General features: G+C 44.1%; 1 protein-coding gene across 8 annotated transcripts in view; it reads left to right on the top strand.

Moving 5' to 3' along the window:
- PKP4 (plakophilin 4) overlaps nt 1–20,586 on the top strand; it is a 38,338-nt gene extending 17,752 nt beyond the window's left edge. For 3 of the 8 annotated variants that reach the window (XM_041465959.1, XM_041465961.1, XM_041465955.1), the window contains 18 exons: nt 137–268; nt 421–614; nt 1,412–1,967; nt 3,624–3,815; nt 5,287–5,491; nt 7,814–7,946; nt 8,959–9,172; nt 10,076–10,259; nt 10,567–10,684; nt 11,152–11,343; nt 11,484–11,657; nt 12,474–12,624; nt 14,923–15,118; nt 15,885–15,969; nt 16,077–16,194; nt 18,162–18,293; nt 18,992–19,065; nt 19,527–20,586. In XM_041465959.1, coding sequence (XP_041321893.1) covers nt 453–614; nt 1,412–1,967; nt 3,624–3,815; nt 5,287–5,491; nt 7,814–7,946; nt 8,959–9,172; nt 10,076–10,259; nt 10,567–10,684; nt 11,152–11,343; nt 11,484–11,657; nt 12,474–12,624; nt 14,923–15,118; nt 15,885–15,969; nt 16,077–16,194; nt 18,162–18,293; nt 18,992–19,065; nt 19,527–19,778 — 3,138 coding nt within the window. In that variant the 5' untranslated portion in view covers nt 137–268; nt 421–452 and the 3' untranslated portion in view covers nt 19,779–20,586. The remainder of the gene's footprint in view (nt 1–136; nt 269–420; nt 615–1,411; nt 1,968–3,623; nt 3,816–5,286; nt 5,492–7,813; nt 7,947–8,958; nt 9,173–10,075; nt 10,260–10,566; nt 10,685–11,151; nt 11,344–11,483; nt 11,658–12,473; nt 12,625–14,922; nt 15,119–15,884; nt 15,970–16,076; nt 16,195–18,161; nt 18,294–18,991; nt 19,066–19,526) is intronic. The other 5 variants (XM_041465962.1, XM_041465958.1, XM_041465963.1 and 2 more) reach the window with 4 other exon arrangements.
- The last annotated feature ends 2,149 nt before the right edge of the window (nt 20,587–22,735 follow it).

The following is a 22,735-nucleotide window of genomic DNA, read 5'->3' as shown; positions in this document are numbered from 1 at the left end:
GGAGATGATACCTGTCTGCCAGTAAACTGATTCTGTTTGGTCCTCCATTAGTATGTATGAGGAAATGATCATTATTGAGTTTGAAGGAAACTTGCATATGAAACACTGGATTTATCTAAATAATTTATTCTTTCAGATCCTCCGCCCACCAGTGTAAGCAAACCCCAGGTGTCAGAGGGTGTTCACACCAATGCCTATGATATTAGGACAGAAGCAGAGCAAGGGACTCTCTACTCACCAGAGCAGACATCTCTCCATGAAAGTGAGGGTCTGTTGTGTGCATTTTAAATATTAGAATATATTTCTGTTTTGACTGTATAAAAATGTAATACAGTTATGAATGCAACAAATAATAAAGTTATATAATACTTGGTGAGCTTGTTAGATGATTTTATTCTTATGCTGGTTTCATATTTACAGGGTCTGTAGGTAACTCAAGAAGTTCAACACAAATGAATTCTTATTCTGACAGTGGTTACCAGGAAATAAGCAGTTTCCATAACAGCCAAAACTTGAACAAGGCAGAGATCAGACAGCAGCATTCCCTTGGTGGACCCCTCAACAGCCATGATGTGGTGAGGAGCTCACGCGCCGAGGGGCAGACGTCAGTCCAGGTACTCTGACCAGTGCACCTCTGGCTGTGCACGGGCTCCAGCAGGGTTTAGAGACAGTAGCTGTTTAGCTGTGCCCCCCTTTGTATGGGCTGGAGTTAATGTTATGAGATTAGGTTTTGTTTAATGCTTTCACTGGACACAAAGCGGGAATGGCTTGCAGCAGAGACTCCTTTGCTGGGATCAGCACTTGTGATCTGGGTCATTCACAGGAGCTGAAGTGAATTAGCACTCCTGACTGCACAGTACGCTGCTATTATCATATCAAGAAAGTATCACTCACTCAAAATTCATTGTGAAATGGAGGAAGACCTTCCTAGAAGTTAGCCTGTATGTAAGCATAGTTCTTAAAGGAGGGTGCTACTTGTGTTCCTGTACATTCTGTGGTTTCTAGCTTTTCCCTCCTTTTTCAGTAAGTGGAATGATGGTAAGACAGTAATTGTTAGAATATTTCTGGATTATACCAGAACTCTTTGCATTACTGTTCCTGAATTTCCAGAGTGGTTGAGTAGTGAGGAAGGAAAGCATAGGTGAAAATTAACATAGCAAGCCAAATGAGAATGAGAAACAGGTGGGTTTTTAATGTTAAATTGTCATTTTATATACTAAGAAGCATTGCTTAGAAAAAAGTTACAGGGAAACTTGAAGGAATTAGGTTTAGGGTAGAAGGTACACTCCAGCCACCTGCATATACCATTGAGGTGTGTGCATTTCCTGCTGACTTCTCTGTCTTACAGGAGAACAATATCCACTCTGTGACCTAAATTATAAAACTCACAAATGTTTCTGATTTTCAACAGCCTTCAGCAAATACCGCTACCAACCGTGTGATGAGACGGGTCAGTTCGGTGCCGTCCAGAGCGCAGTCTCCCTCCTACGCGGTCAGCACGAGCATGTCCCCGTCGCGGGGGTCGCTGCGGACGTCTCTGGGGAGCGGGTACGGCTCTCCCAGCGTTGCTGAGCAGAGGTCGCTGCCTTCCCACGCGTACTCATCCACCACGCTGCCCGTGCAGCGGGCGGGCTCCCCGTACGGCGCGCACAGGCCTGCCTCCCCCTCGGCCGTGCGCCGCGTCGGCTCGCTCACCTCGCGGCAGGCAAACCCCGGCAGCGGCACTGCCCCGTACCAGACAGCGGGCAGAGTCGGCTCTCCTCTTGCCCTTACTGATGTGCAAACCAGAGTGGGTTCTCCATCCCAAACTCAGCTGGGGTCCTCTTCCCCGAAGCGCTCTGGCATGACGGCAGTTCCACAGCACCTGGGGACGACGCTGCAGAGGACAATTCATGACATGGAACAGTACGGACAGCAGTATGATATCTATGAGAGGATGGTCCCCCCGCGGCCAGATAGCCTCACAGGTGAGTAACGGGCGCAGACCACAGCTGTAGAAAACACAGAATGCGGTCCTGGTCTTGTGGATGAAACGTTGTAGCACTGGGGCACAATGGCAGTGCTGGTGTCAGGTCAGTTGTAAATATTGATGTCAAACATTGTGTCAATTGCAAGTTCCTCATGAATAGTGGCTTTATGATTATTAACTGCTAGCCATGCATTGAATTAAATCCTATTATTTAAGTTGCTAAATGAAATTCTAAGTCTTACAAAGGCATGTCAGCATTTTCAGAGATAAAGTACATTTAAATGTGTGTGCAGGCTAAACATAAAGTAAAGCATACTAGCCTGGAACTAATTTTATGTCTAGTTCTTTCCTAAAATATATAGCTTATTACCACTGAATATTAGGGGTTTTTTCCACTGATATTTCTAGACTATCTTATACTTCAAGTTAAATATAGGGTAACCATTTTAATACTAGCTTAAAATAGAGCCCTAAAAGGTAGAATCTATTCATCTGAGAGGTAGTTCTTGTTAACATGCTTTACATTTGAAGTTTTGTGTGTTACTGATTTTGTTGTGACCTTCATCTGAATGAGCACAGACAAGGTGATTTTCCAGTTAGACCATGTGCCCTTTGAAACAGATGGCAATTTCTAGTTTTTCTTTTGAACCATTATAGTGCAGGAAACTCCAAAATGCTCTAATTCCTCAGTAAAAGATAAAATGTGTCTTCTCCCTCACCTCTGTTTGTAAGACTTAATAATATGCCAGTTTGATAAGGGGTTGGGAATGAGTTTGATGGGAAAAGCCCTGCTGCCCTCTTTGCCTGCTCAAGTCCTCTGTTCTCACCACATGTAGATGTGTTTTCGTAGTGAGGGCCCAAAGCTTTCCTTGCAGACACTGTGGCAGAGGAGGTCTGGGATTTTGGGGGGGGAGAATACACAGATGAAGGATACATTTTGTTACACATCACTACTCCATTGTACTTTTGAAGTTGTTCTGTAACCTCCATCATTTCATCATACTTGCATAGCTCATTTCACATATTCTGCTGCTTTGATAACTGCCAAAGCTTTAGTGTCTGCAGTGGTAATGCCGAAGTCGACAGAGGTGTATACGTTTTGCATGAAATATTAAATATATAGCAAGGTGAAAAATACGAATCCAGCTGCAGCATAGCTGTTTATATGTACTCACATCATGAGCTATTTAAACCTTTATAAAGATTTTTCTCCATGTGCTTACATTTCTGCTGCCACTATCAAGCAGATGTTTGCCCTTACTGCTATGGACTGTTTCAGTTTCAGGATTACAACCCCTTTAGGCTGTGTCCTCTGTCATGACAGGATTTCTGTCAGGTCCATACTTATACATTCATTCTGTTATTGCTGAATCTGTGCACCATGCGTGCTGACTCAGTTTTTATTCTCTGTGGTTTAGACTGTAAATGATACCAAAAAATTAAGTCAGAAAATTTCAAGTTGTTAGTACATGGACAAAACTTTTGGTCAAGGAAATGCTGGTTTGTCAGCAAGCCTTTCAGTATGGGCCATTTAATGTACTGGTAAGTTTAAACAACACCTTTTCTTGGCTAAAGGAAGAAAGATTCAGGCCTGACAGCTCTGTTGCTTTGCTGAAGATGGGCCACGTAGGCATGTCCCTGTGCTTGGTTGCAGGCCTGAGGAGTTCGTACGCGAGCCAGCACAGCCAGCTGGGGCAGGAGCTGCGCTCGGCGGTGTCCCCGGACATGCACATCACCCCCATCTACGAGGGCAGGACGTTCTACAGCCCCGTGTACCGCAGCCCCAACCACGGCACCATCGAGCTGCACCACGGCTCCCAGGCCGCCCTGTTCCGCACCGGCTCCGGTGGGTGACGGCCTCGGCTCGTCCGAGCCCGCTGTGCCGGGGCACGGGGAGCAGGGGAGGCTCACGGAATGCCAGTGCAGAAGGAAGAGCTACAGGGTATCAATTAATGGAGACAGAAGCTAGGTTGGAAGGACTTAAAATAACCTGCAGGAATTAAAAGGCTCTTGTGATGTTCGCAGGGAATGCTTGGGGCTATACATCGCTGTCAGGCTGGGGTCAGAGTGTTTTCTGTTTGATAGCACATGCACGGGTACATCCCAGATAAGTGTGTCCATGACACACAGAATTTATTGCTTCCTCTCTTGCATTCTCTGTGCATCTCTCTCTTAAGAACTGAGTTGGTTCATGGGGTTTTTTTATTCATCAATACAGTAAAACAAGAGCTTGCCACTAAAATTACCTACTGCATCTTTCACAGTAAAAATACTGTTTTACCCATCTTCTCAACAAAGCATAATGGTAAATGCTACAGCTGAGGATTGTCTATTGAAACCAAAATATTCCTCTAGTATCTCACAGAAGTGCCACTCATGTATTATGAAGAGCATAGGCATTAGATTAGTATTAGGATTTATTTTCTGTAGAGAGAAATGTAATGCATGTTGCAATGCAGTTTGTTCTTCAAGGTTGATTAATAATCTGTATAGTGGTTTCCAAAAACTCTTAAAATATTAGAGTGATTTAGTTAAGTAACTCTCTAGAAGTATTTATAGAGAACTGTCCGATTCATATGCCATGTTTTCACACACTTGAAAATGACTTTTTAATGTTTGCTAATGTAACTGTAATACCAAGAGCATAGTGCTGAAGGAGCAACCAGTTTTTGCAATTCTCCTGCTTTCCACAACCTAGAATAAATGGAGTTTGTCAGGATGTGCCAATGAAGAAATATAACTAGAAATTGGAATTCTTTGTTTACTTATCTACTTAATACCACTTTCCTTGGAAGAATAAGAGCCACCGCAACAGCTCTGTTCAGATTGGAAGACGCACGTTCTTGTTCCCGAACTGCTCAGTTTCATCTTTGCAATGATCCACGTGTTTCCTTTTGTCAGGGGAAATGTATGTATGTAGTTAGGGAAAGCAAACTATCATATAAACAATATGAATTTTTATTTACTTCTTTTTTCTTTTTGCTACAGTTGGTGAATTGATATTATGAACTTTGAAAACACTTTGCACCCAGATTTCTGCTTGTTGGCATGGGATAAATTTCCTACTTTAAATATTTGTTGAGGGAAGCTGAGGCATGAGTCTGATCCCACGAAACCTTTCATTCTGTAACTAACCTCTCCATTTCCATGAGACACTGAGAAATTGCTCCATGAAATCTGGCATCAACTTGCAACGTGGAGCACAGTACACATTTTCAAGACTGATGGTTTTTTTGCTTGCACTGTTAAGTAGGTGTCGCCCCTTCTCTTCAGCAGGCACTTGTTACCTGGTTGTTTTTGACACTGTTTTATCCTAGGCATGGGTAACCTGCAGCGATCCTCCAGCCAGCGTAGCACCCTGACATACCAAAGAAACACCTACGGGCTGCCCACGGCGGCCGCGCTGGCCGAGCCGCTGCGGGCGCTGCCGTTCCGGCTGCCCGAGCCCGGCTACGGCCGCCTGCACCCCGACGGCGGCACCACGCGCTCGCCCTCCATCGACAGCATCCACAAGGACCCCAGGCAAGTCCCCGCGAGGCAGGGCCCGCGGCTGCAGCCGGGGCACAGCCTTCCCTCACACCCTCACACTGCCTGGCCCAGTCCGCCCCGGCTCGTGTAAATACATCTCCGCCTTTATTGCCGAAACAGTAAACACGGGCTGCTTCTTGCAGTGAGAAAAAACACCTGTCACACATGTTTGTTTTTATGGAGAAATTATTGCAGGGAACACAACTTTGATGAGATTTGACTGGATTATTGAAAATATTTTTTAGTAACCTCTAACACTGTAGTGAGTTTTCTTTTTCTATGAATGGGAATTGGGGCTTGAAAATTCAAAAGTACAGACCTAATTTATTTGAATGAACTTTTTATGAACAGCTTGCTTAAATTTCAAAACAAAATAAGTGTTAAAACTATTTATAAATGTGCCATTTTGAAAGTGAACACACATATTTCTGCAATAATTACTGGTTTGATGTTGCAGATGTCTGTGCACAGTGTGAGCCTCTGACAAGCGTAGTATCGTCATTCTCATTTACTCTAAACACTGTGCACTAAAACATTTTATTTAACCTGGGAGTATCAAAGTCCTGGCCGTGCACAGCTTGGAAGGACTTATGTGCACATTCGGTGTGGATTTGGAATTAGTAGGAATTTCAGTCCCTCCTTGGATTGCTGATTCACTGAGAAACCAGCTCATCCTGGAGGAGCTGGGCTGAGCCATGCCTCCAGGACTGTCCTGGGGACATGGTGGGCTCCAAAGAAGCCTCAAGCAGAGATGGTGAGACTGGAGCTTTTTGCTGCATTCCCCTGCTCCCATCTACAGCAGGCTCACAGCACCAGGCAGTTATCTAGTCTGGGCCAGTCCTGTCATCTCAACAATGGAAATGCTGCTTTAATGGATTTTGTTATTCTATTTATTAGTGGAAATTGATATATTTAATCTGTTAATAGATATTGAGAGATGGAATTAGTTTCATTTAACTGAATGGTGCACTCATCCAAATGATGTTAATAGGGTAATCTTAGCTCTAGGTAGTAAAGCTTGGAGGCTGCCTGCTCTGGTAGGGTGGCAATAAGAGTTATTGTAGCAGGGATGCTTCCCATTCATAGCAAGGAACTTTAAAGAAACTGACTCAGTTGTCACTGCTGATGCACCTTCTTAGCTTGTTACAGAGGAATAGTTATTACAGAGGAATAGCTTTTACCTTAATCTGTTCCAGTTTCTGATGTGCACACCAGGCTGTGGCAGGAGAGCATGTTACACAGCCTCAGAGTGGGCTGTTAGGAAGCACCACTCTGGAATGAGAGGGAAAGCAACTAGTTTTTCTAGAAAGCCAGTTTCCCCTAGGGTTTTCCTATCATTAGTATGGAAAAATAAGCCTCTGAATTGTTGAGCAGTTCAAAGTGGGCACAGACCTGAACTTCCCCTTTGTGTGACTGGGAGAGACCTGAATGGCCAGGCCAGCATTAGTCTTGGAACAGCTTCCCAGCTAATGTTCTTGGAACATACTTTGCTGGTTTTTTCATTTCTTTTGGGTTTGGTTTATGGTTTTTTGGTGGGGTGGTTGGTTGGTTTGTTTGTTTGATTGATTGATTGATTGATTGTTTTGGGAGTTTGGTTTTGGGTTTGTTTTAGTTTTTTTTTTTTACTTGGATTTTTGAGCCTGGGAAAACTTAAGATACTACTTTATCCCCCTCCAGTTCTCTTTTACAGAAGGCAAATGGCCCAGCAAATATTAATTACTCTGTTTCTAAATCTGCAAACTGGGCATGTTTCATGACTTTTCCAAGATTGGTCTGCACAAAATCATTGTGGTTTAATGAAGGAGATATTATTTAATGATTTTAAATTTACAACCCCTGAATAACTCAAATCAAGCAAACAGCATCTGATTCTGACAATAGCACTTCAGGATGTGCAGGTTTTGTTGAGGTATAATTGGCTTCTGCCTAGGGAGAACACCGAGCACTGAGAGAAAAATGTTGTGTGGAAATGATGCCCCTAAGCACTGTTGTGGGGGTATCTTTTGCATTATATATTTAACTTTTGGGAGATTTTTGTAGGTTGAAATGTTTGAGTCCATGTTACTTTAGTGATTATTTGTATTTGTGTGGTCCATAAGCCAACTGAAGCACACGGATATAGTGTTCCTTTTCCAGCTGGAAGACTAAAAGCTGATGTGACCCACTGCTATCCCATTATGCCTGGGTTTCCTTCTAGCCCTCTTACTCCAGAAAAAAGTGAATTGTTGGAAAGCCGTTAAGATGCTGCAGTACTTGTGCTTAGTAAACCCCCTCCTCTGTGAGTAATGCCTTCTCTCCGTGTGCTGTCCACTGAAGGGAGTTTGCGTGGCGAGATCCGGAGCTGCCGGAGGTCATTCACATGCTCCAGCACCAGTTCCCGTCGGTGCAGGCCAACGCAGCTGCCTATCTGCAGCACCTCTGCTTTGGGGATAACAAAGTGAAAACAGAGGTAGGTGCTGCTTGGGCTGCTCTTCCAGGGCAGCCCTACAGGAAAACTAGGCCTCTTGCCTCTTCCCTTTTTCTTCATCGTGACACAGTATGTGTGACCCTCTTGTGTTCCTGTGCGTACCAGGTGGATGCGAATATTGAAGTGCCTGGGGGTTGTAATTATGCACACTCAGATTCTTCCTGTCGTAAGAGCTGCATGGAAATTCTATGGAAATCTTTTACCTTAAAGTTGTCATCCAGCAGAACTCTAAAGCAGATTTGCCAGAGCCTGGCTATGTGTAACCTGTTGGTGACTGGAGACAAGAACAACCAGGAGCTCTGGAGTGCTTTCACTGGTTTTTATCAAGGTGTTTTACGGCATCATAGGGAATGAGTGAGCTGCCAGGCAAAGGAAAGGAGCCCAATCCTACAGAAAATGGAGGAAACTGTTTATGCCACTGTGATGTGGGGGCAGAATACATCTGGGTGAACATTCAGATTATTACTGAAATCTCTTGAAACTTTGCATTCAAAGACCTGCTGTTTTTGCAAAGCAGCTGTGACCTGTTGATTTGAGGGAATTTGCCTTTTCATTTGCATGCTCTTTGTGTGTGTGCTAGATGTTATTTTCAGTATAAATTTTATTTTTGTTAACAAAATGTTGGTGCAACTTTTGTAAGAAGATAGCCCACATAATTCACTGTTGCTGGGAGATGAAAAGGTGATAGTTTTGATGATCTGGTGATGATCACAGTGATAATCAGCTCTTATTTCCAATATTCCCTAAAAACATATTCTGGGGTATAGGAAATCACTTTTAAAACTGGAAACAAAACAGATGCAATAAGAATTCTCTGAACACAGCAAGTGTCTGAAAAAGACCCTCAGCCATTGCAGCGGGGTGGGGGGAGAGGTTCAGTCCCATGTAGCAATCAAGTCAATAAGGTTCTCATAAAAACAAAAGCCTTTTACATCTGTAGAGTGAGGTGGGTGAGATCAGTGGGTGCTGATGGTCCTCACATTCCACTTTCCAGGTCTGTAGGCTAGGAGGTATCAAGCACCTGGTGGATCTCCTGGATCACAGAGTCCTGGAGGTTCAGAAGAATGCCTGTGGTGCGCTGAGGAACCTCGTTTACGGAAAGTCCACTGATGAGAACAAAATAGCCATGAAGAACGTGGGGGGGATTCCTGCCCTTCTGCGGCTGCTGAGGAAGTCAGTCGATGGCGAGGTCAAAGAGCTGGTGACAGGTAAGCTTGGAAGGGAAATTAGCAGAGAGCTGGAATGCAAGGTATTTTTCTGGACACTTGTCTTGATCAGTTAAAATAGCACAGAGTGTAGAGTCATTGGGAGAAGTGAATGCTGAGGTAGTTGCACTAAAGCTCCACTTAGGGTGCATTTTCCCTCATATGAGTCTCCTGCACACACAGCAGGTATTTCTTTATTGATTCTGAACATTCGTTTTATTACAGGCTTTTTTTATCTTTTCTTGACAACAGTTTTAAATAAGATCTTGCAGAATTCATAAGATGGATCCTAACTACGTAAATGTGTATGGTATTTAATCTGAATTATGATCAAGGATGACTTCTTCAGAAAAATTATTTAAGCTGTGTTTCATGATGCAAAAGAAGATTCAATGCTGTGTTCAGCATGTTATTTGTATATACAGTTCTACTGGTAATTTACATCAGGTTTCATACTTCTGTATCTGAATGTCATGTATGGAGACTTTCCCTGGCAGGGGACTAGGGATCTCTGCCCGAGGATAAAAGATGGATAGCAGTTCCATGCGGCTGATGGGTGGATGGGACATGCTCTGGACTTGTTGCTGTTGTTTCCAGGAAGAAAGTTTCCGTAGGATTTTTATATCCCTTCTTGTATGTTCAGCTCTGCTCCTTAGTACCTGATATCCCTGGTATATGGTGCGAGGTAGAAGGAATGTCAGGGCAAAAAACCAAACCAAAGCCATGCCCTCCACTGGTCACTTTGTTCACCTTGCTTTCCTCCGTTTTGGATGCTGGCTCTCCACGTTCTGCCTGCTCTAGAATCACATCACATATTTAAAGTAATGTCTTTTAAGTTGTCAGTGTTGCTTCATGTTTGTTTGCCAAGGCTCTGCTGACTTTTCTGCCCTGGAAATGTCTTCTAAGGGGTTCTCTGGAACTTGTCTTCGTGTGATGCCGTGAAGATGACAATCATTAGAGATGCTCTGTCCACGCTGACAAACACTGTGATAGTGCCCCACTCGGGATGGAACAGCTCCTCCTTTGATGACGATCATAAAATGAAATTTCAGACTTCCCTCGTTCTGCGCAATACAACAGGATGCCTGAGGTATTTGCTCTTCTGGAATACTCCCTTTTAAAGAGTAATCATGTTATCCAGCAGGTCTTTCTTGTATTGTAATTTTAAAGACATAAGAATTGTTTTAGTCTATAAATTACAGAGTTCCATGATGTAGACAGCTTTTCCAATTGTCCTTTTTTTCCTAATAGAAAAATATGAAAATTACTGAGTTAGTCACTAAGAGTTGCTAACCAATTACTAATCAGCTGCATGAAAACCTTCTGCAGACTGTCTAATAAGTGATTATCTGTAAGTCCTTACACACACCGTGTTCCTTTGTCATTCCAACTTTCAGGAACCTGAGCTCCGCTGGGGAAGAGGCACGAAAGCAGATGAGGTCCTGTGAAGGACTGGTCGATTCGCTGCTCTATGTGATCCACACCTGTGTGAACACCTCAGATTATGATAGCAAGGTGTGTGCATGTCTCATCTGCAGATACTTTAGTGCTAAACTGCGTGTCTGGTCTTGGGGCTTTGTACAGCTCAGCTGAGCATGGTGATGTCCTCAGCTCAACTGGCATCACTGCCAGACCCAGGTTACTGAGGCACAGCCAAACTCAGCTGTGTGCACAGGGTCACCTCTTGTTTTCAGCAGTGCTGCTCTGTGTTTCTTAATGAAACAGTAATAAGCTCTTATGCTTTTCATTTTCAAACTGTTAAAGAATAAGCCACTATAGCAGAGACCACTCTTATAAATACTGTCAGATTTGAGAGAGATTGCATTTTCCCAGAGAAGCAGCCAGAACACAGCCCAAGGCCCAGCATTAGAGTTTAGCACTTGTGCTCCCAGTGCCTCTTCTCCTCTACTGAAATGGTTTGATTTGGTTCGTGTCTGTGTGAGGAAGAGCTGGTGACGTGGTGTCTCTCTGGTTTGGTTCAGACAGTGGAGAATTGTGTGTGCACCTTGAGGAACCTTTCCTATCGTTTGGAACTGGAGGTACCTCAGGCACGGCTGTTGGGAATCAATGAACTGGATGACTTGTTGGGAAAAGAGTCACCCAGCAAAGACTCAGAGCCAAGCTGCTGGGGGAAGAAAAAGAAGAAGAAAAAAAAAACTTCCCAGGAGGATCAGGTTTGTATTTTCAATGTACTGCAAATACCTCAGATGGGTTTGGCTCATGGTGGGGGAGGACACAGCTTGACAAAAACAACCCTACATTGAATGAAAATACAGAGGTTTTGTCCACTTACAAATCTGCATTCCTTTCTCAGTGGGATGGAGTTGGCCCTATCCCAGGATTTTCCAAGTCTCCTAAAGGGGTGGAGATGCTCTGGCACCCATCAGTGGTGAAGCCATACCTGACACTCCTGGCAGAGAGCTCCAACCCAGCCACTCTGGAGGGCTCTGCAGGATCACTCCAGAACCTTTCTGCAGGCAATTGGAAGGTATGGGAATTCCGCTCCTCCTCCTCTTTGTAGTCCAGCTGTTTTTTCTAGTAAGACCCTGGAATGTGTTTGGTGGGGACATGCCATTTTCTCCTGTGCATCTGAGCATTTCCCTGTTGCCTGTGCATTAGTGCTCATGTGCTGCAGTCATGTTTCCACAGTGAAAAGCCTTGGCAAAGAGCAGGGGCGACAAGAGCCATTTGGAAGCTGGCCTTTATTTTAAACAAACAGAAAAAGCTTCTTCCAGCTTCGTCTTTTGATCTTATCAGAACAAAACAATTTTCTGGCTTCTTCTAGCTGTGAATTCTGGTAGGGAGGTGCTGTTGAAATAAGACGAGGACAAATAAATTTACCTTATTTCCATATTCCATTATTTATTTCCATACATTCTGGCCATTGCATATATAATGTGCTACAAAAGCAGCACATGAGAACACTAATTTGTGTCATGTATTTGTTACGGAGAAATTAAAAAACACAGCAAGCATGAATTGCTTCCTTTGCTTGCAGCAAGCCAGCTAAGCCTTTTTCAGTTTGACCATTATGAAATTGCTATTAAAAAAAAAATACAAGCAAAACCCAACCTCCTGCTCCCTTTTCAGTAATCATCATCTATTCAGATACTTTCTCTCTTTGTAAGAGGAATGAGTGAAAAATGGCAAAGAGCCAGCTCTTTATAATCACAGAAAAAGCACACATCAAACTTGTCATCTTTTACTGGAAATGACCAAACATGCTTGAGAGTCCCAGTCCACCCAGGGCTGTTTCAGTGGCAGTGCTGCGGAGGATTGGTGGGTAACCGGGGTTCTGTGTCAGTTCGCAGCCTACATCCGCGCTGCCGTGAGGAAGGAGAAGGGGCTGCCCATCCTTGTGGAGCTGCTGAGGATGGACAATGACAGAGTGGTGTCATCTGTGGCCACTGCCTTAAGGAACATGGCCTTAGACGTCCGGAACAAGGAGCTCATTGGTACGTACAGACCGGCCTCAGGAGAGCCAGAAAAGAGCATCCAGTTTTAACAATCCAACTCCTTGTAACTGTGGAAATACACTGAACTTTGCAAGAACCCAAGTGATAGGGCTTTACTTGGAGTCTGTAGACTACTATGCTGGTTTTGTGGCATTCCTCTCTGCTAAAAAGCTTAGATTGTACTGCATGATCAGTATTATCTCTCTCATTCAGGTTTACAGTGGCAGAGAGAGAGTAGTTTGAGCAAAACATTTTCCTAAAAACACCCTTTCCTGTGGACCATATTTATCAACAGCACCGGGTTGTCAGACCTTGGATGGGAAATCCATGGACAGATTCCACTAATGGCAACAGCACGCTTGATGATTCTGTGTCACATCAGTTGTGTCACATAAATGAGTCCTCCTGACAGCAGCAGCTTTCCAGAGCAATATTGCCACATTACTTTGCTGCTGGCTACCTTTCATGGGTGGGAGTCAGCTTGGGAAGGGAGTCAGCCGAACCAGACAGAAAACCCTCAGTGCCAAGTGGGATGGAAACACAGCCCTGCCTCCTTGGAGCTCAGTGCTCACCTGCTTGGGGGGTGCAGGTCTCCCCTGTGTTCCTGGGGATGCAACAGCTCTGCTGCCATGACAGCCATGCTTTTTTAACAGTCTTGAACAGGAAGAGAGGGAAGACGTCTTCTCCAGGAAAACACAGATACAGAGCATCATCTGTGTCTTTGCTGAACTAAGTCATCAACAGAGGTGCTTGCTAGAAAAATTTACTGTCTTGTCAGTTCTAATATTTAACCCTTTGAGCATTCATCTGTGCCTTTTTTATCTAGCATTAAAAAACCCAACAAAATGACAATCAGCTTTCCTGCCTTTCCTGCCCTGAGTTTTCTCAGTCCGTTAGTGTTGAACACGCTTCAGCCTCAGGCTGCTGTGGCTTCAGTGAACCCTGTTAACAAATGATGTGATATAAAAAAGTCTCATTTTTGTTACAAAAGCATTTTCTGTGTGTAGAATTGTGGGGTCAAGGATATAGCAGCTGTTCATAGAGATAGGAGGATCATTATTCTCAAAAAGAGAAATACACGTGGACAGAACCTGGTTATCTGTTTCTGAAGCTTCTCATCTGGGACATTCAGAGTGTGTTTTCCCGCAGTGCAAGTGTTACACATGAGAAATGTGTAAAGAGAGAATCCTATTCCATAGCACCAGCCCTGTGCAGGTCAGATTCAGGTGAAATTCTCTTGTTAGGATGTTTCTTCCATTCCTGGCAAAACTTTTCAGCTCAGGAACGGTCCTCCACCTGCTCCCTCTCCCTGTCAAAGCTGTACCTCTGAGAGAATTTCTGGCCTCAGACACACTCTGAAACAGACCATTGGATAAAACATTGCCAGATGTGAAGCAAGTTCTGCACTACCCCATGCTAGAAATCATCTTTAAGAGTTTCTCTGCTGGTATAGGAAAGGAACAATGGGCTCTCAGAGTCACACTGAGGAAGATGAGAGATGAGGACTCCAGCAAATCACAATATATGTTGGAACGTGCAGCATGGGGCTGAGCTTGCTAAAGGGTTTGCAGTGGCAGGGTATTGCTGCAGACACCGTTGTGGAGATAATTTCCCAGTGAGTTTCCTTTTGCCTGCAGAATTCCTTTTTGTTTCTTTTTTTGCTTTCAGGCACATTATGCAAATAGATACCAAATGACTTTGTGCAAAGCTCCTTCATTATTCACTGTTATGTGCAAATACATGTCTACTATGAAATCCATTAATCATTCAATTAACAGTACAACCCAAACAGGAAGAAACCTTGACCTTATCTTAGTTACTGTCCCTTGTGTGCAGCTTATCGCTGGCATCAGTCAGCAACTGGAGCCTGGCAGAGCTGAGAGCTGACAGGTAGCAAACAAGCTGAACAGAACATCCAGAACAAAGAATTTCCAGTTGCTGTAAGGATTCCTTTAATCCTCCCATGGATGAAGCCCAGCAATGTGCATTGCTCTGTCAATCATAATAAGTAGCCTGACATTTTTCCTTGAACAATTCTTCTTTCTCCAAATAATTCTTGTTTAAAATTGTTTCTCTTTTAGGGCAAAATTCAGCTTCTTACACTTTTAAGCTAAAAGGAAAAAAAAATTCACAAATTGTCATGTGGTCTCCCTTGGCTCTGTGTAAAATGTGAATTCTTGGCAGGTTTTGGTACTGTGCTGCTTCTCACTGCCTTCGGCTGCAGTTTTATACTGAGTCGTGCAGTTCTGAAGGACTGACCTGTGGTTTTGCCCTGGTTCTGTGGGTGTGTGTTTCCAGGTAAATACGCGATGCGGGACCTGGTCAATCGGCTGCCGGGCGGCAATGGGCCCAGCATCCTGTCGGACGAGACGGTGGCTGCCATCTGCTGTGCCCTGCACGAGGTCACCAGCAAGAACATGGAGAATGCCAAGGCCCTCGCCGACACCGGTGGGATAGAGAAGCTGGTCAACATAACAAAGGGAAGAGGTGACAGGCAAGTAGGCAGCAAAGATCATACCTGAGCTGTTTGTGTCCATTTAAAATGCTTAGGAATGTGGGAAATGCTTTTTTGAGTGAAAAAAAGATCTGCCTTTGCAGTCTGGGTCTGAGGAGCTGTCAGCTGGAGTCTCACTGGGAGGGAGGAGGCACTGGTACTGCTGTCTTGGGCAGTGCTCTCTGTCCCAGGCTTCTGGAGGCTTGTACAGCTGCTCACAGTAACCATGGGACCTGTTCACATTCAATGAGTTAGCCAGTCACCTCTTCAACATCTACAAGATTAGTAAAATATTTGGAGCTTTTCCAAGTCAGACTCTGTGGGCACCTCTGTCAGGATGTATCCCAGCAGCTATGAAATGTGCCTAGTGCAGCCCTCTGGTCAGTGGAAGGAGAATGTGGCCAGGAGAATGCCCTCGAACAGCACTGCCAAGCAAGTGGCTGAGGGGAGCTGGTCCTGCCCACTGTATCGGGCTCCAGGGGGGCCATGAGACAAGTTCTCTGCTGGCACCGTGGTTGTCTGCTGGGAACGAAACCTGTGAGCGTGTGGTGAGGCAGCAGCAACAGGAGGCCCCAGTGGCTGGTGGATGGCAGCGGGAGCCCCATCTCGTGGTGAGGCTGCTGGCTTGGCTGTGCTCACGCTGGTGGTGCAGAGCCTGGTTTGCCCCACAGCAGCAGGTTCAGGCTGTTACAAAGCTCAGGAACACTGTTCTACTGAAGTGGAATGCAGTGGCTTTCTAACACTGCCATATTCTTCACCTCCTCAGGTCCTCACTGAAGGTTGTCAAGGCGGCGGCCCAGGTACTGAACACGCTGTGGCAGTACCGAGACCTCCGGAGCATTTACAAAAAGGTAAATTGTAAAATTAGCTTACACTGGAAAATGGTGCCACAAAAACTCCTCATTTACTTATAACTTGCAATTTATTCTGATGTGTTTTTCTTTTTGCCACTCCATAGGATGGATGGAATCAAAGTCACTTTATTACACCAGTATCAACACTGGAACGAGAGAGATTCAAATCCCATCCTTCTCTATCCACAGCCAATCAGCAGATGTCACCTGTCATGCAGTCAGGTCAGTCAGGAAGGGGACTTGCTGTCCATGATTTTAACTTAAACACCTCTCTATTTCATACTAATTCCATTTAAAACACAGAGCTCAGGCTGTTGCTCCTTGGTGTTTAAGCAAAGTACTTCACATGCTCTGAGTGCTCCCTGAAGTGTTCCTGCAAAGTGAAATCCTCAATGAATAGAGCTGGACGTTGTTACCAACCATTGCCCCGTTCAAAGCCTCTCCTCCTGCGCTGTGTGGGGATTGGGAGTGGCCTCATAGAACATGGGGACCTCGCAGCACAAACAGCAACACACCCACAGTGAGGAGCTCATTTTCATTCCCAACCATGTCATGTTCCATGAGAATGAGTAACCAAACCCAAAACCTTACTTTTCTGACTCCTCCTTGTTTATCTCTCACCTTTGTTCCTTCAATGTGTTCAGTGCTAGGATTTAGATCTTCAAGACAGCTGGTACAAAACCTACCTGAAGCCTTCTATTTTGTTTTTGTAAGACATTTTATTTTACCCAATTTACTCTTCTAGAGACTATCTAGAGCAGATCTCTGTTAATACTGAGAAATACCTAGCTACTGTGACTGCTAAGATTGGTGACCAGTTCCTACAACACTCTTGTTTAATTACTTCTTTACATAAAAGTAACAACACCCACACATTCCTTTATGACATGGTTGACTTGAAAAACAAGGACTCCACCAGGGATTTGTTTTCCTACAAGAAGTAAACCTGTTGTGGTGTTTGTGCCAGAGTTCCTCTCACCCACCAAGGAAGCCAGTACAGCTTACACTCAGGGAATGACTGGATTCTACCCAAGTGTAAAAGGATATTCTGACACCAACTGTCAAATTTCTATCTCGGCGCTTTCTCTCCCAGGATACACCAGCAGAACAATTGTGTTACTCCAGTTCTTTGAATGACAAGTAGGAAGTAGATAAGCAGCTCTAATTGAATATTCAGAGGATGTTGTATTTCAAAGAGGGTTTAGTAAAAATTCCTAATAGGAAGTGTCTGCTTTTCTGCTCTAGAGCACAGCCAAGCCCAAGGGAGTCAGTGGAAGTTGGTGAAAGGCCCACATCCCCAGAGGGGCTGTGCAGCATCGTGCTGAGCACAGCAGGTGCCTGTTGGAGCAGATACGCTTGGCCTGAAACAGTTGTTCTCGTTTCACTTACTTCACCATTAAAACAACATATTATATTGACCCATGTCAGACTTTTAACAACATGGCATATTTAGCCATGAATGTGCCAGAAAAATACCAGTAATTAAATTATCCATAATAACACAAAATTCTGAGCTATGATGTAATGGACACATCAGTGGAAGAAGATTATCACTGAACTAATATTTTGAAGCAAAATTTATAGAAATTGTTTTTAACTATTTTACTCCCATTGCTGGAGTCTTTCTGAGCCAACAAAGCCCAAGGGATGTGTGCTAAATCCAGGGAGGATTTAGCAGAACAAACTTCTTACAACACAGTTGAGATTCAGCTGCTTATTGAGGAACACAGTGATCCCTTTCTGGGATCCCCCCGTGGCCATTGGCCTCCCAGAGCACAGCATGCCCAGGACTCACCTGTGTATACAGGGGTCACTGAGGCCAGGTAGGCTGGACAAGTGACAGCGTGGCCTTAAGTATTGTGTTCAAGTATAACTTAGATAAACCATCACCATTAGCAGAGTATCATCTTCTGCCTCCACACAGGTGATGTCCTAGGCATGGTAAGGTGCCATGTCTGGCCTGTGAGTGTCACAAAAGTCCTGTGTCTGCCTGTGAGCACCTCAGTGACTGCCCCTTGCGGTCTCTGGTACCTTGCTGGCAGCTCTAGTGTGTTCACCCAGGAATAGCTCCGGCTGTTCTGTCCTTGCCCACCACCTGGTTGTGAGCACTTGGAGCAGGGAGTGGTGAGGAAGGCTGGCTGTGCAAAAGGCTTTTGTTGTCAATCTTGAGAACCTCTCTTTTCCATCAGTTGGCAGCACGTCCTCATCCCCAGCGTTGTTGGGAATCAGAGAGCCTCGCTCTGAGTACGACAGGACGCACCCTTCTATGCAGTATTACAGCAGCCAGGGCGATGTCATTGCACATAAAGACATCTACACTGGTAAGAGACCACCTGAGCATCTTCTGGAGCAGGGAACTATTCCTTGTGGGAGGAGTTCAGTCACACGCAGACAACTGCATTAGCGGGCTGGTTGCTGCCAGCTGCTGCTTTCCCTTTCTGTTCTTTGTATTCCCTGGCTGTGGCACAGGGCAGGGTGTCACCAGTCTGCTGTTCTCTGTAAAACTGCCCAGTACCAGATAGACACAGATCCCTTTCTATACGGGGAGGTGAGGGGAGTTTGAATTCTTATTTTTATTTAAAATACTAGTACAGAAAATTGTATTATTATGTACATTATATTATAATGATGATGTTATAAATTTGAATATGCAGTTTTATGTTATTATATTACTAAATTATATCAAGGTTTCATATTTTCTCTGATCTCTCTTTTCCTTCTTACTGTGTCACACAAGTAGCAAAACAATAGATGACAGTGACTAAAGAGAAGGAAACTCCTTGCTTTAAAGATCTGCAGTCTGTAAAATGAGAAACAGTAACATAAGCCTCCTGTCTTTGCTGTAACTGCTGCTGAGGGACATTTGCCATCATTCTGATATTACACTGTATCATTAGCAGGTACTGAAATCTGCGGATTTAATAGTGTGGGTGCTACATAAAAGGCAAGATAAAAACCAATAGACTTACGGCTGAATAAATAAAGACTGAAGTTTATGCATTAAACCTTTTTCTCCCAGGCTCTAGCAAAGCTTCACCAATTTACATCAGTTCCTACTCCTCACCAGCGAGAGAACAGAACCGGCGGCTGCAGGTGAGCCCAGAGTGCGTTCGGGTAGCGCTGCGCAGGCTCAGCAGGAGGGCAAGCCTGGGGCTCTGGGCACACGCCCCGGCTCAGTGCCCTGAGCTGGCAGGGCCTCGGGGCTGCTGCAGCCTGGCTGGTTCCATACCAGTCACACGTTTCAGCACCTTCTTACAGTGGGATCTGACACCTCTTTTCTGGCTTGAACTGGGTTTGGGATGGTTTTGGTAGGTATGGCCAGGCTCTGTACTTACTGTACTTGAGCTCTAAAATTGTGCACTTTGGGAGTTACTCCCTTTGAGTGATGGAGGAGGAGACAGACAGCAAACTCAGGGGCATTTCCTCCATTTCCCTGGGTACATTTCATGAAGGGTTGAAACCTGCATTACTGTCATGGATAGAGCTGCGCTTGGGTAAAGGATTTTCTCTGCTAATTATATTTTTGAAAGTTTGTTTTGATATCATTTTACCAGCAGCATCAGCAATTGTACTACAGCCAAGAAGATAGCACCAGGAAAAACTACGATGCCTATCGGTTGTACCTGCAGTCCCCACACAGCTACGAGGACCCTTACTTTGACGATCGAGTTCACTTTCCTGCTACTTCAGATTACACAACACAGTATGGACTGAAATCAACCACCAATTATGTAGACTTTTATTCCACCAGACGATCTTCTTACCGAGCAGAACAGTACCCAGGCTCTCCTGACTCCTGGGTGTAGCACCAGAGAGAAAAACCCAGCGTGCTTCTTGTCTGGCTTGAGAAGGACTGGAATGGCCCCGTGTTGTTTTGGTTAAGAAATATGAAAGTGAAAGAAAAGAAGGAAAAAGGATGGGTTGTTTTTTTTTTGGGCGGGGGGGCTTGGTTTTGCTTTTGGGGTTGGGCTTTTTTGTTTGTTTTTGGTTTTTTGGGGGTTTTTTTGAGTGAGGAATTGTCAGGAGAAAAAGCTGGCAGGGATGGTTTTGCTCTGCTTAGGTGTTAGGTATCATTACTTGTAGCTCCTGTAGTCTGGTGAGGGTGTGGGCGATGTGATGAAAGGTTTGAGAATTGAGTATGATGAATTTGGAAAGTGTGTAGGTCAGAGCAAATTAAAGCTGATTTTTTTAATGTGAATAAAAGTCTTGTTCTGATAGTTTGTACAGAAAAAATCCAATGGCTGCCCTTGTTTTATTGCTATTACTGAATGTCAGGATTGTATGCTACTGCGTCATGTAAATTTCTTGTTGGTGTAAATATGGAAATGCCACATTGGTCTCAAGTGCCATCCATTTGTAATGCAGTGTGTCATTGGAAAAGGAATTTGAAACATCATGCACAAAAAAAAAAAAAAAACCAAAACCAAGAAAGTGTTGTGAATTCTAAGAGGAAAAGAGCCCAAATTTTAAAAAATGAATAGTGTAATTTTGAAGCACAAGTCTAGTCCAGTATATCCACATCTCTCCCATTCCCTGCCTATTTCATAAGGAACTTCACTGCCATTTTCTATGCACATGGAATAACAATAAATATGGAAGTCTCATCCATGGAAAGCTGTTCCCTGTTCATTTTTTTCTTATTATTTTCTCTGTGTGATAATCAGAAACAAATACCATGAAAATTAAGTCTAAATGCATGTTCTTAAGCAGGTTAAACATATCCAAACATTTGGGCCATTTTCCCAGATCTCTCCAGTGGAAATGTCCTGAATGTGTCAGGCTGGTGGCCCAAAGTGCTAAATCCAGCACCTTCCTGCCAAGATTCCTCAGACTTGTGTTTTCACTTTTGGTATTGGCAATCCAAGATACTTCAGAACTCTAGCCTGTTTTCTTTCCTTCACACCTCTCCCCCTCCCCTTGCTCTCTCAAGGAAATTGAGGTCACCTTACTGTCCTAGAAATTATGGTCTCCATTCTGACTACAGTCTGCTTGGATTTCTTTCCAATAAATATGTTTGATTATTTTAAGTAACTGAATCACAAACTCTCCTGTGCTGTACAGTCTGTCACCTCTAACCTGTCTGTAACCACCATTATTGCTGCACATCCCTGCATTTTCCTTGGGTTTCCAGGGTTTCCAGTATCCTGAAGAAGGATGGGAGAACACTGGGAAAGCTAATGAGTTTTCCTATCAGAGTAAATCGATTGAAGAGAATACATCTCAGCTAAGGACAGTACTCAAGCATACGTTCTGCATTTGAGTTACTGTATCAAAGACTAACACTCACAAAAGGTAACATAAACATGAATAAACTTTTTGAAAAACAAGGCAAACATGACGTTGTAGCTACAAGTAGATTCCTGTAGCTGTCAACAACGGCAGGCGCAAGAGGAAAGCTGTCACTGAGACATGCTGGAAGGTTGGTCACTGCCCATCAGAGTGCAGCAATTCATTTGTGGCCATCAGGCAGAGGTCAGGGAAGAACCCAGTGCTAGCTGCCCCACTTGGAAACCTCCCCCAACACTGCCGTGGAGGGGGGGAAGTGACCATCTGCCTGGAAGGCAGAAATTGGCAAAAAAGTTCTTCTTTTGCTCACAATAGCATCAAGTGATATTCGTGAGTTCTGTTACCCAAAGACATCACTACTTTATTAGAGATTCTAAATATTGTGTATTGAGATGGATACAACTTATAGGGCATTCGCTAGTTTAAAATGCATGCATTTTCAAAAAATACTGTGTTTTCTTTTTTTGCTCTTATTAAGGTTTTTATGCCATCAAACAAAATATGTAATATTTATTTGTCTTGGTTAATGGCATTTTATTTCAGAGTAATCAGAATTAGACAAAAAGGAAGGTTGAGCTTGTTTCTTCCCATGGCTGGATGGTGCCCTGCACACGAGTGGCCTGTGGGTGGTTGGACAGGCAGCTGTCCTGGCCTTGCTGGTTACTCTGCTGCCACACCAGTGGCATTCTTTCATACCCACTGTATAGACAAAATACAGGAGAAAGAACTTTCCATTTCTGCCTTTTACTAGCACACCTGCCCAGGGAACACTGCTGTGATGAGTCCTGGGCTGTGTTTGGAAGGAATACAAGCAACATTCCAGTTGTCCACATTAACTTGCCTGCCCTCATTCTGTGCCAGCAGACCCTGAATCTTTAAATAATGTGTAGGAGTTTAATTAAGTTTTCATATGGTTTGAACAGAAAGAAATACTATGAACATAGAAAGAGAACCAAAAGCTCAGTATAACATATGTTCAGCAATGGAATGGGCAGGTATGTGTGATGGTACCTCTGAAGAAACTGTGATATTCTCCTTTTAAAACTCCAGTAAGTATTCCTGTTCTGATACTTGTCCTCACATCCCCCTGTAGAGCTTGTCTTAATGTGATTAATTCCTCAATTTTATTTTTCAAATTCACTCTATTTTTTAAACTACATTCCACAAACAAGGGATAACTGTTGTCTTAATTGTTTGTATGAGCCATGTCACTGGAGATTCGGTACACTCATTGTCACACCAGCAGAAATTGACAGTGCTGTGTAAACAAAGCAGGCGTCCCCTGGGGAGACTGCAGCAGCAGCATTTCTGCAGACACCCAGAGGGCTGGCTCAGCTTGTCAGGGTACGCTGGTTCACTGACCAGCTCTAGTCCTAGAGCAGGCCAATGATATCAGTAAGTATCTCCTCACTGCTTCAGGGCACCCCAGATATTAGTAAATACCATTATACATACCGTTCTATTGTATGAAACATCA

This window comes from Pyrgilauda ruficollis, unplaced genomic scaffold (genome assembly GCF_017590135.1).
Source record: "Pyrgilauda ruficollis isolate IOZ18807 unplaced genomic scaffold, ASM1759013v1 scaffold196, whole genome shotgun sequence".
NCBI lineage: Eukaryota > Metazoa > Chordata > Aves > Passeriformes > Passeridae > Pyrgilauda > Pyrgilauda ruficollis.
Note: the sequence above shows the minus strand (reverse complement) of the source record. Positions and strands in the feature narration are given on the sequence as shown.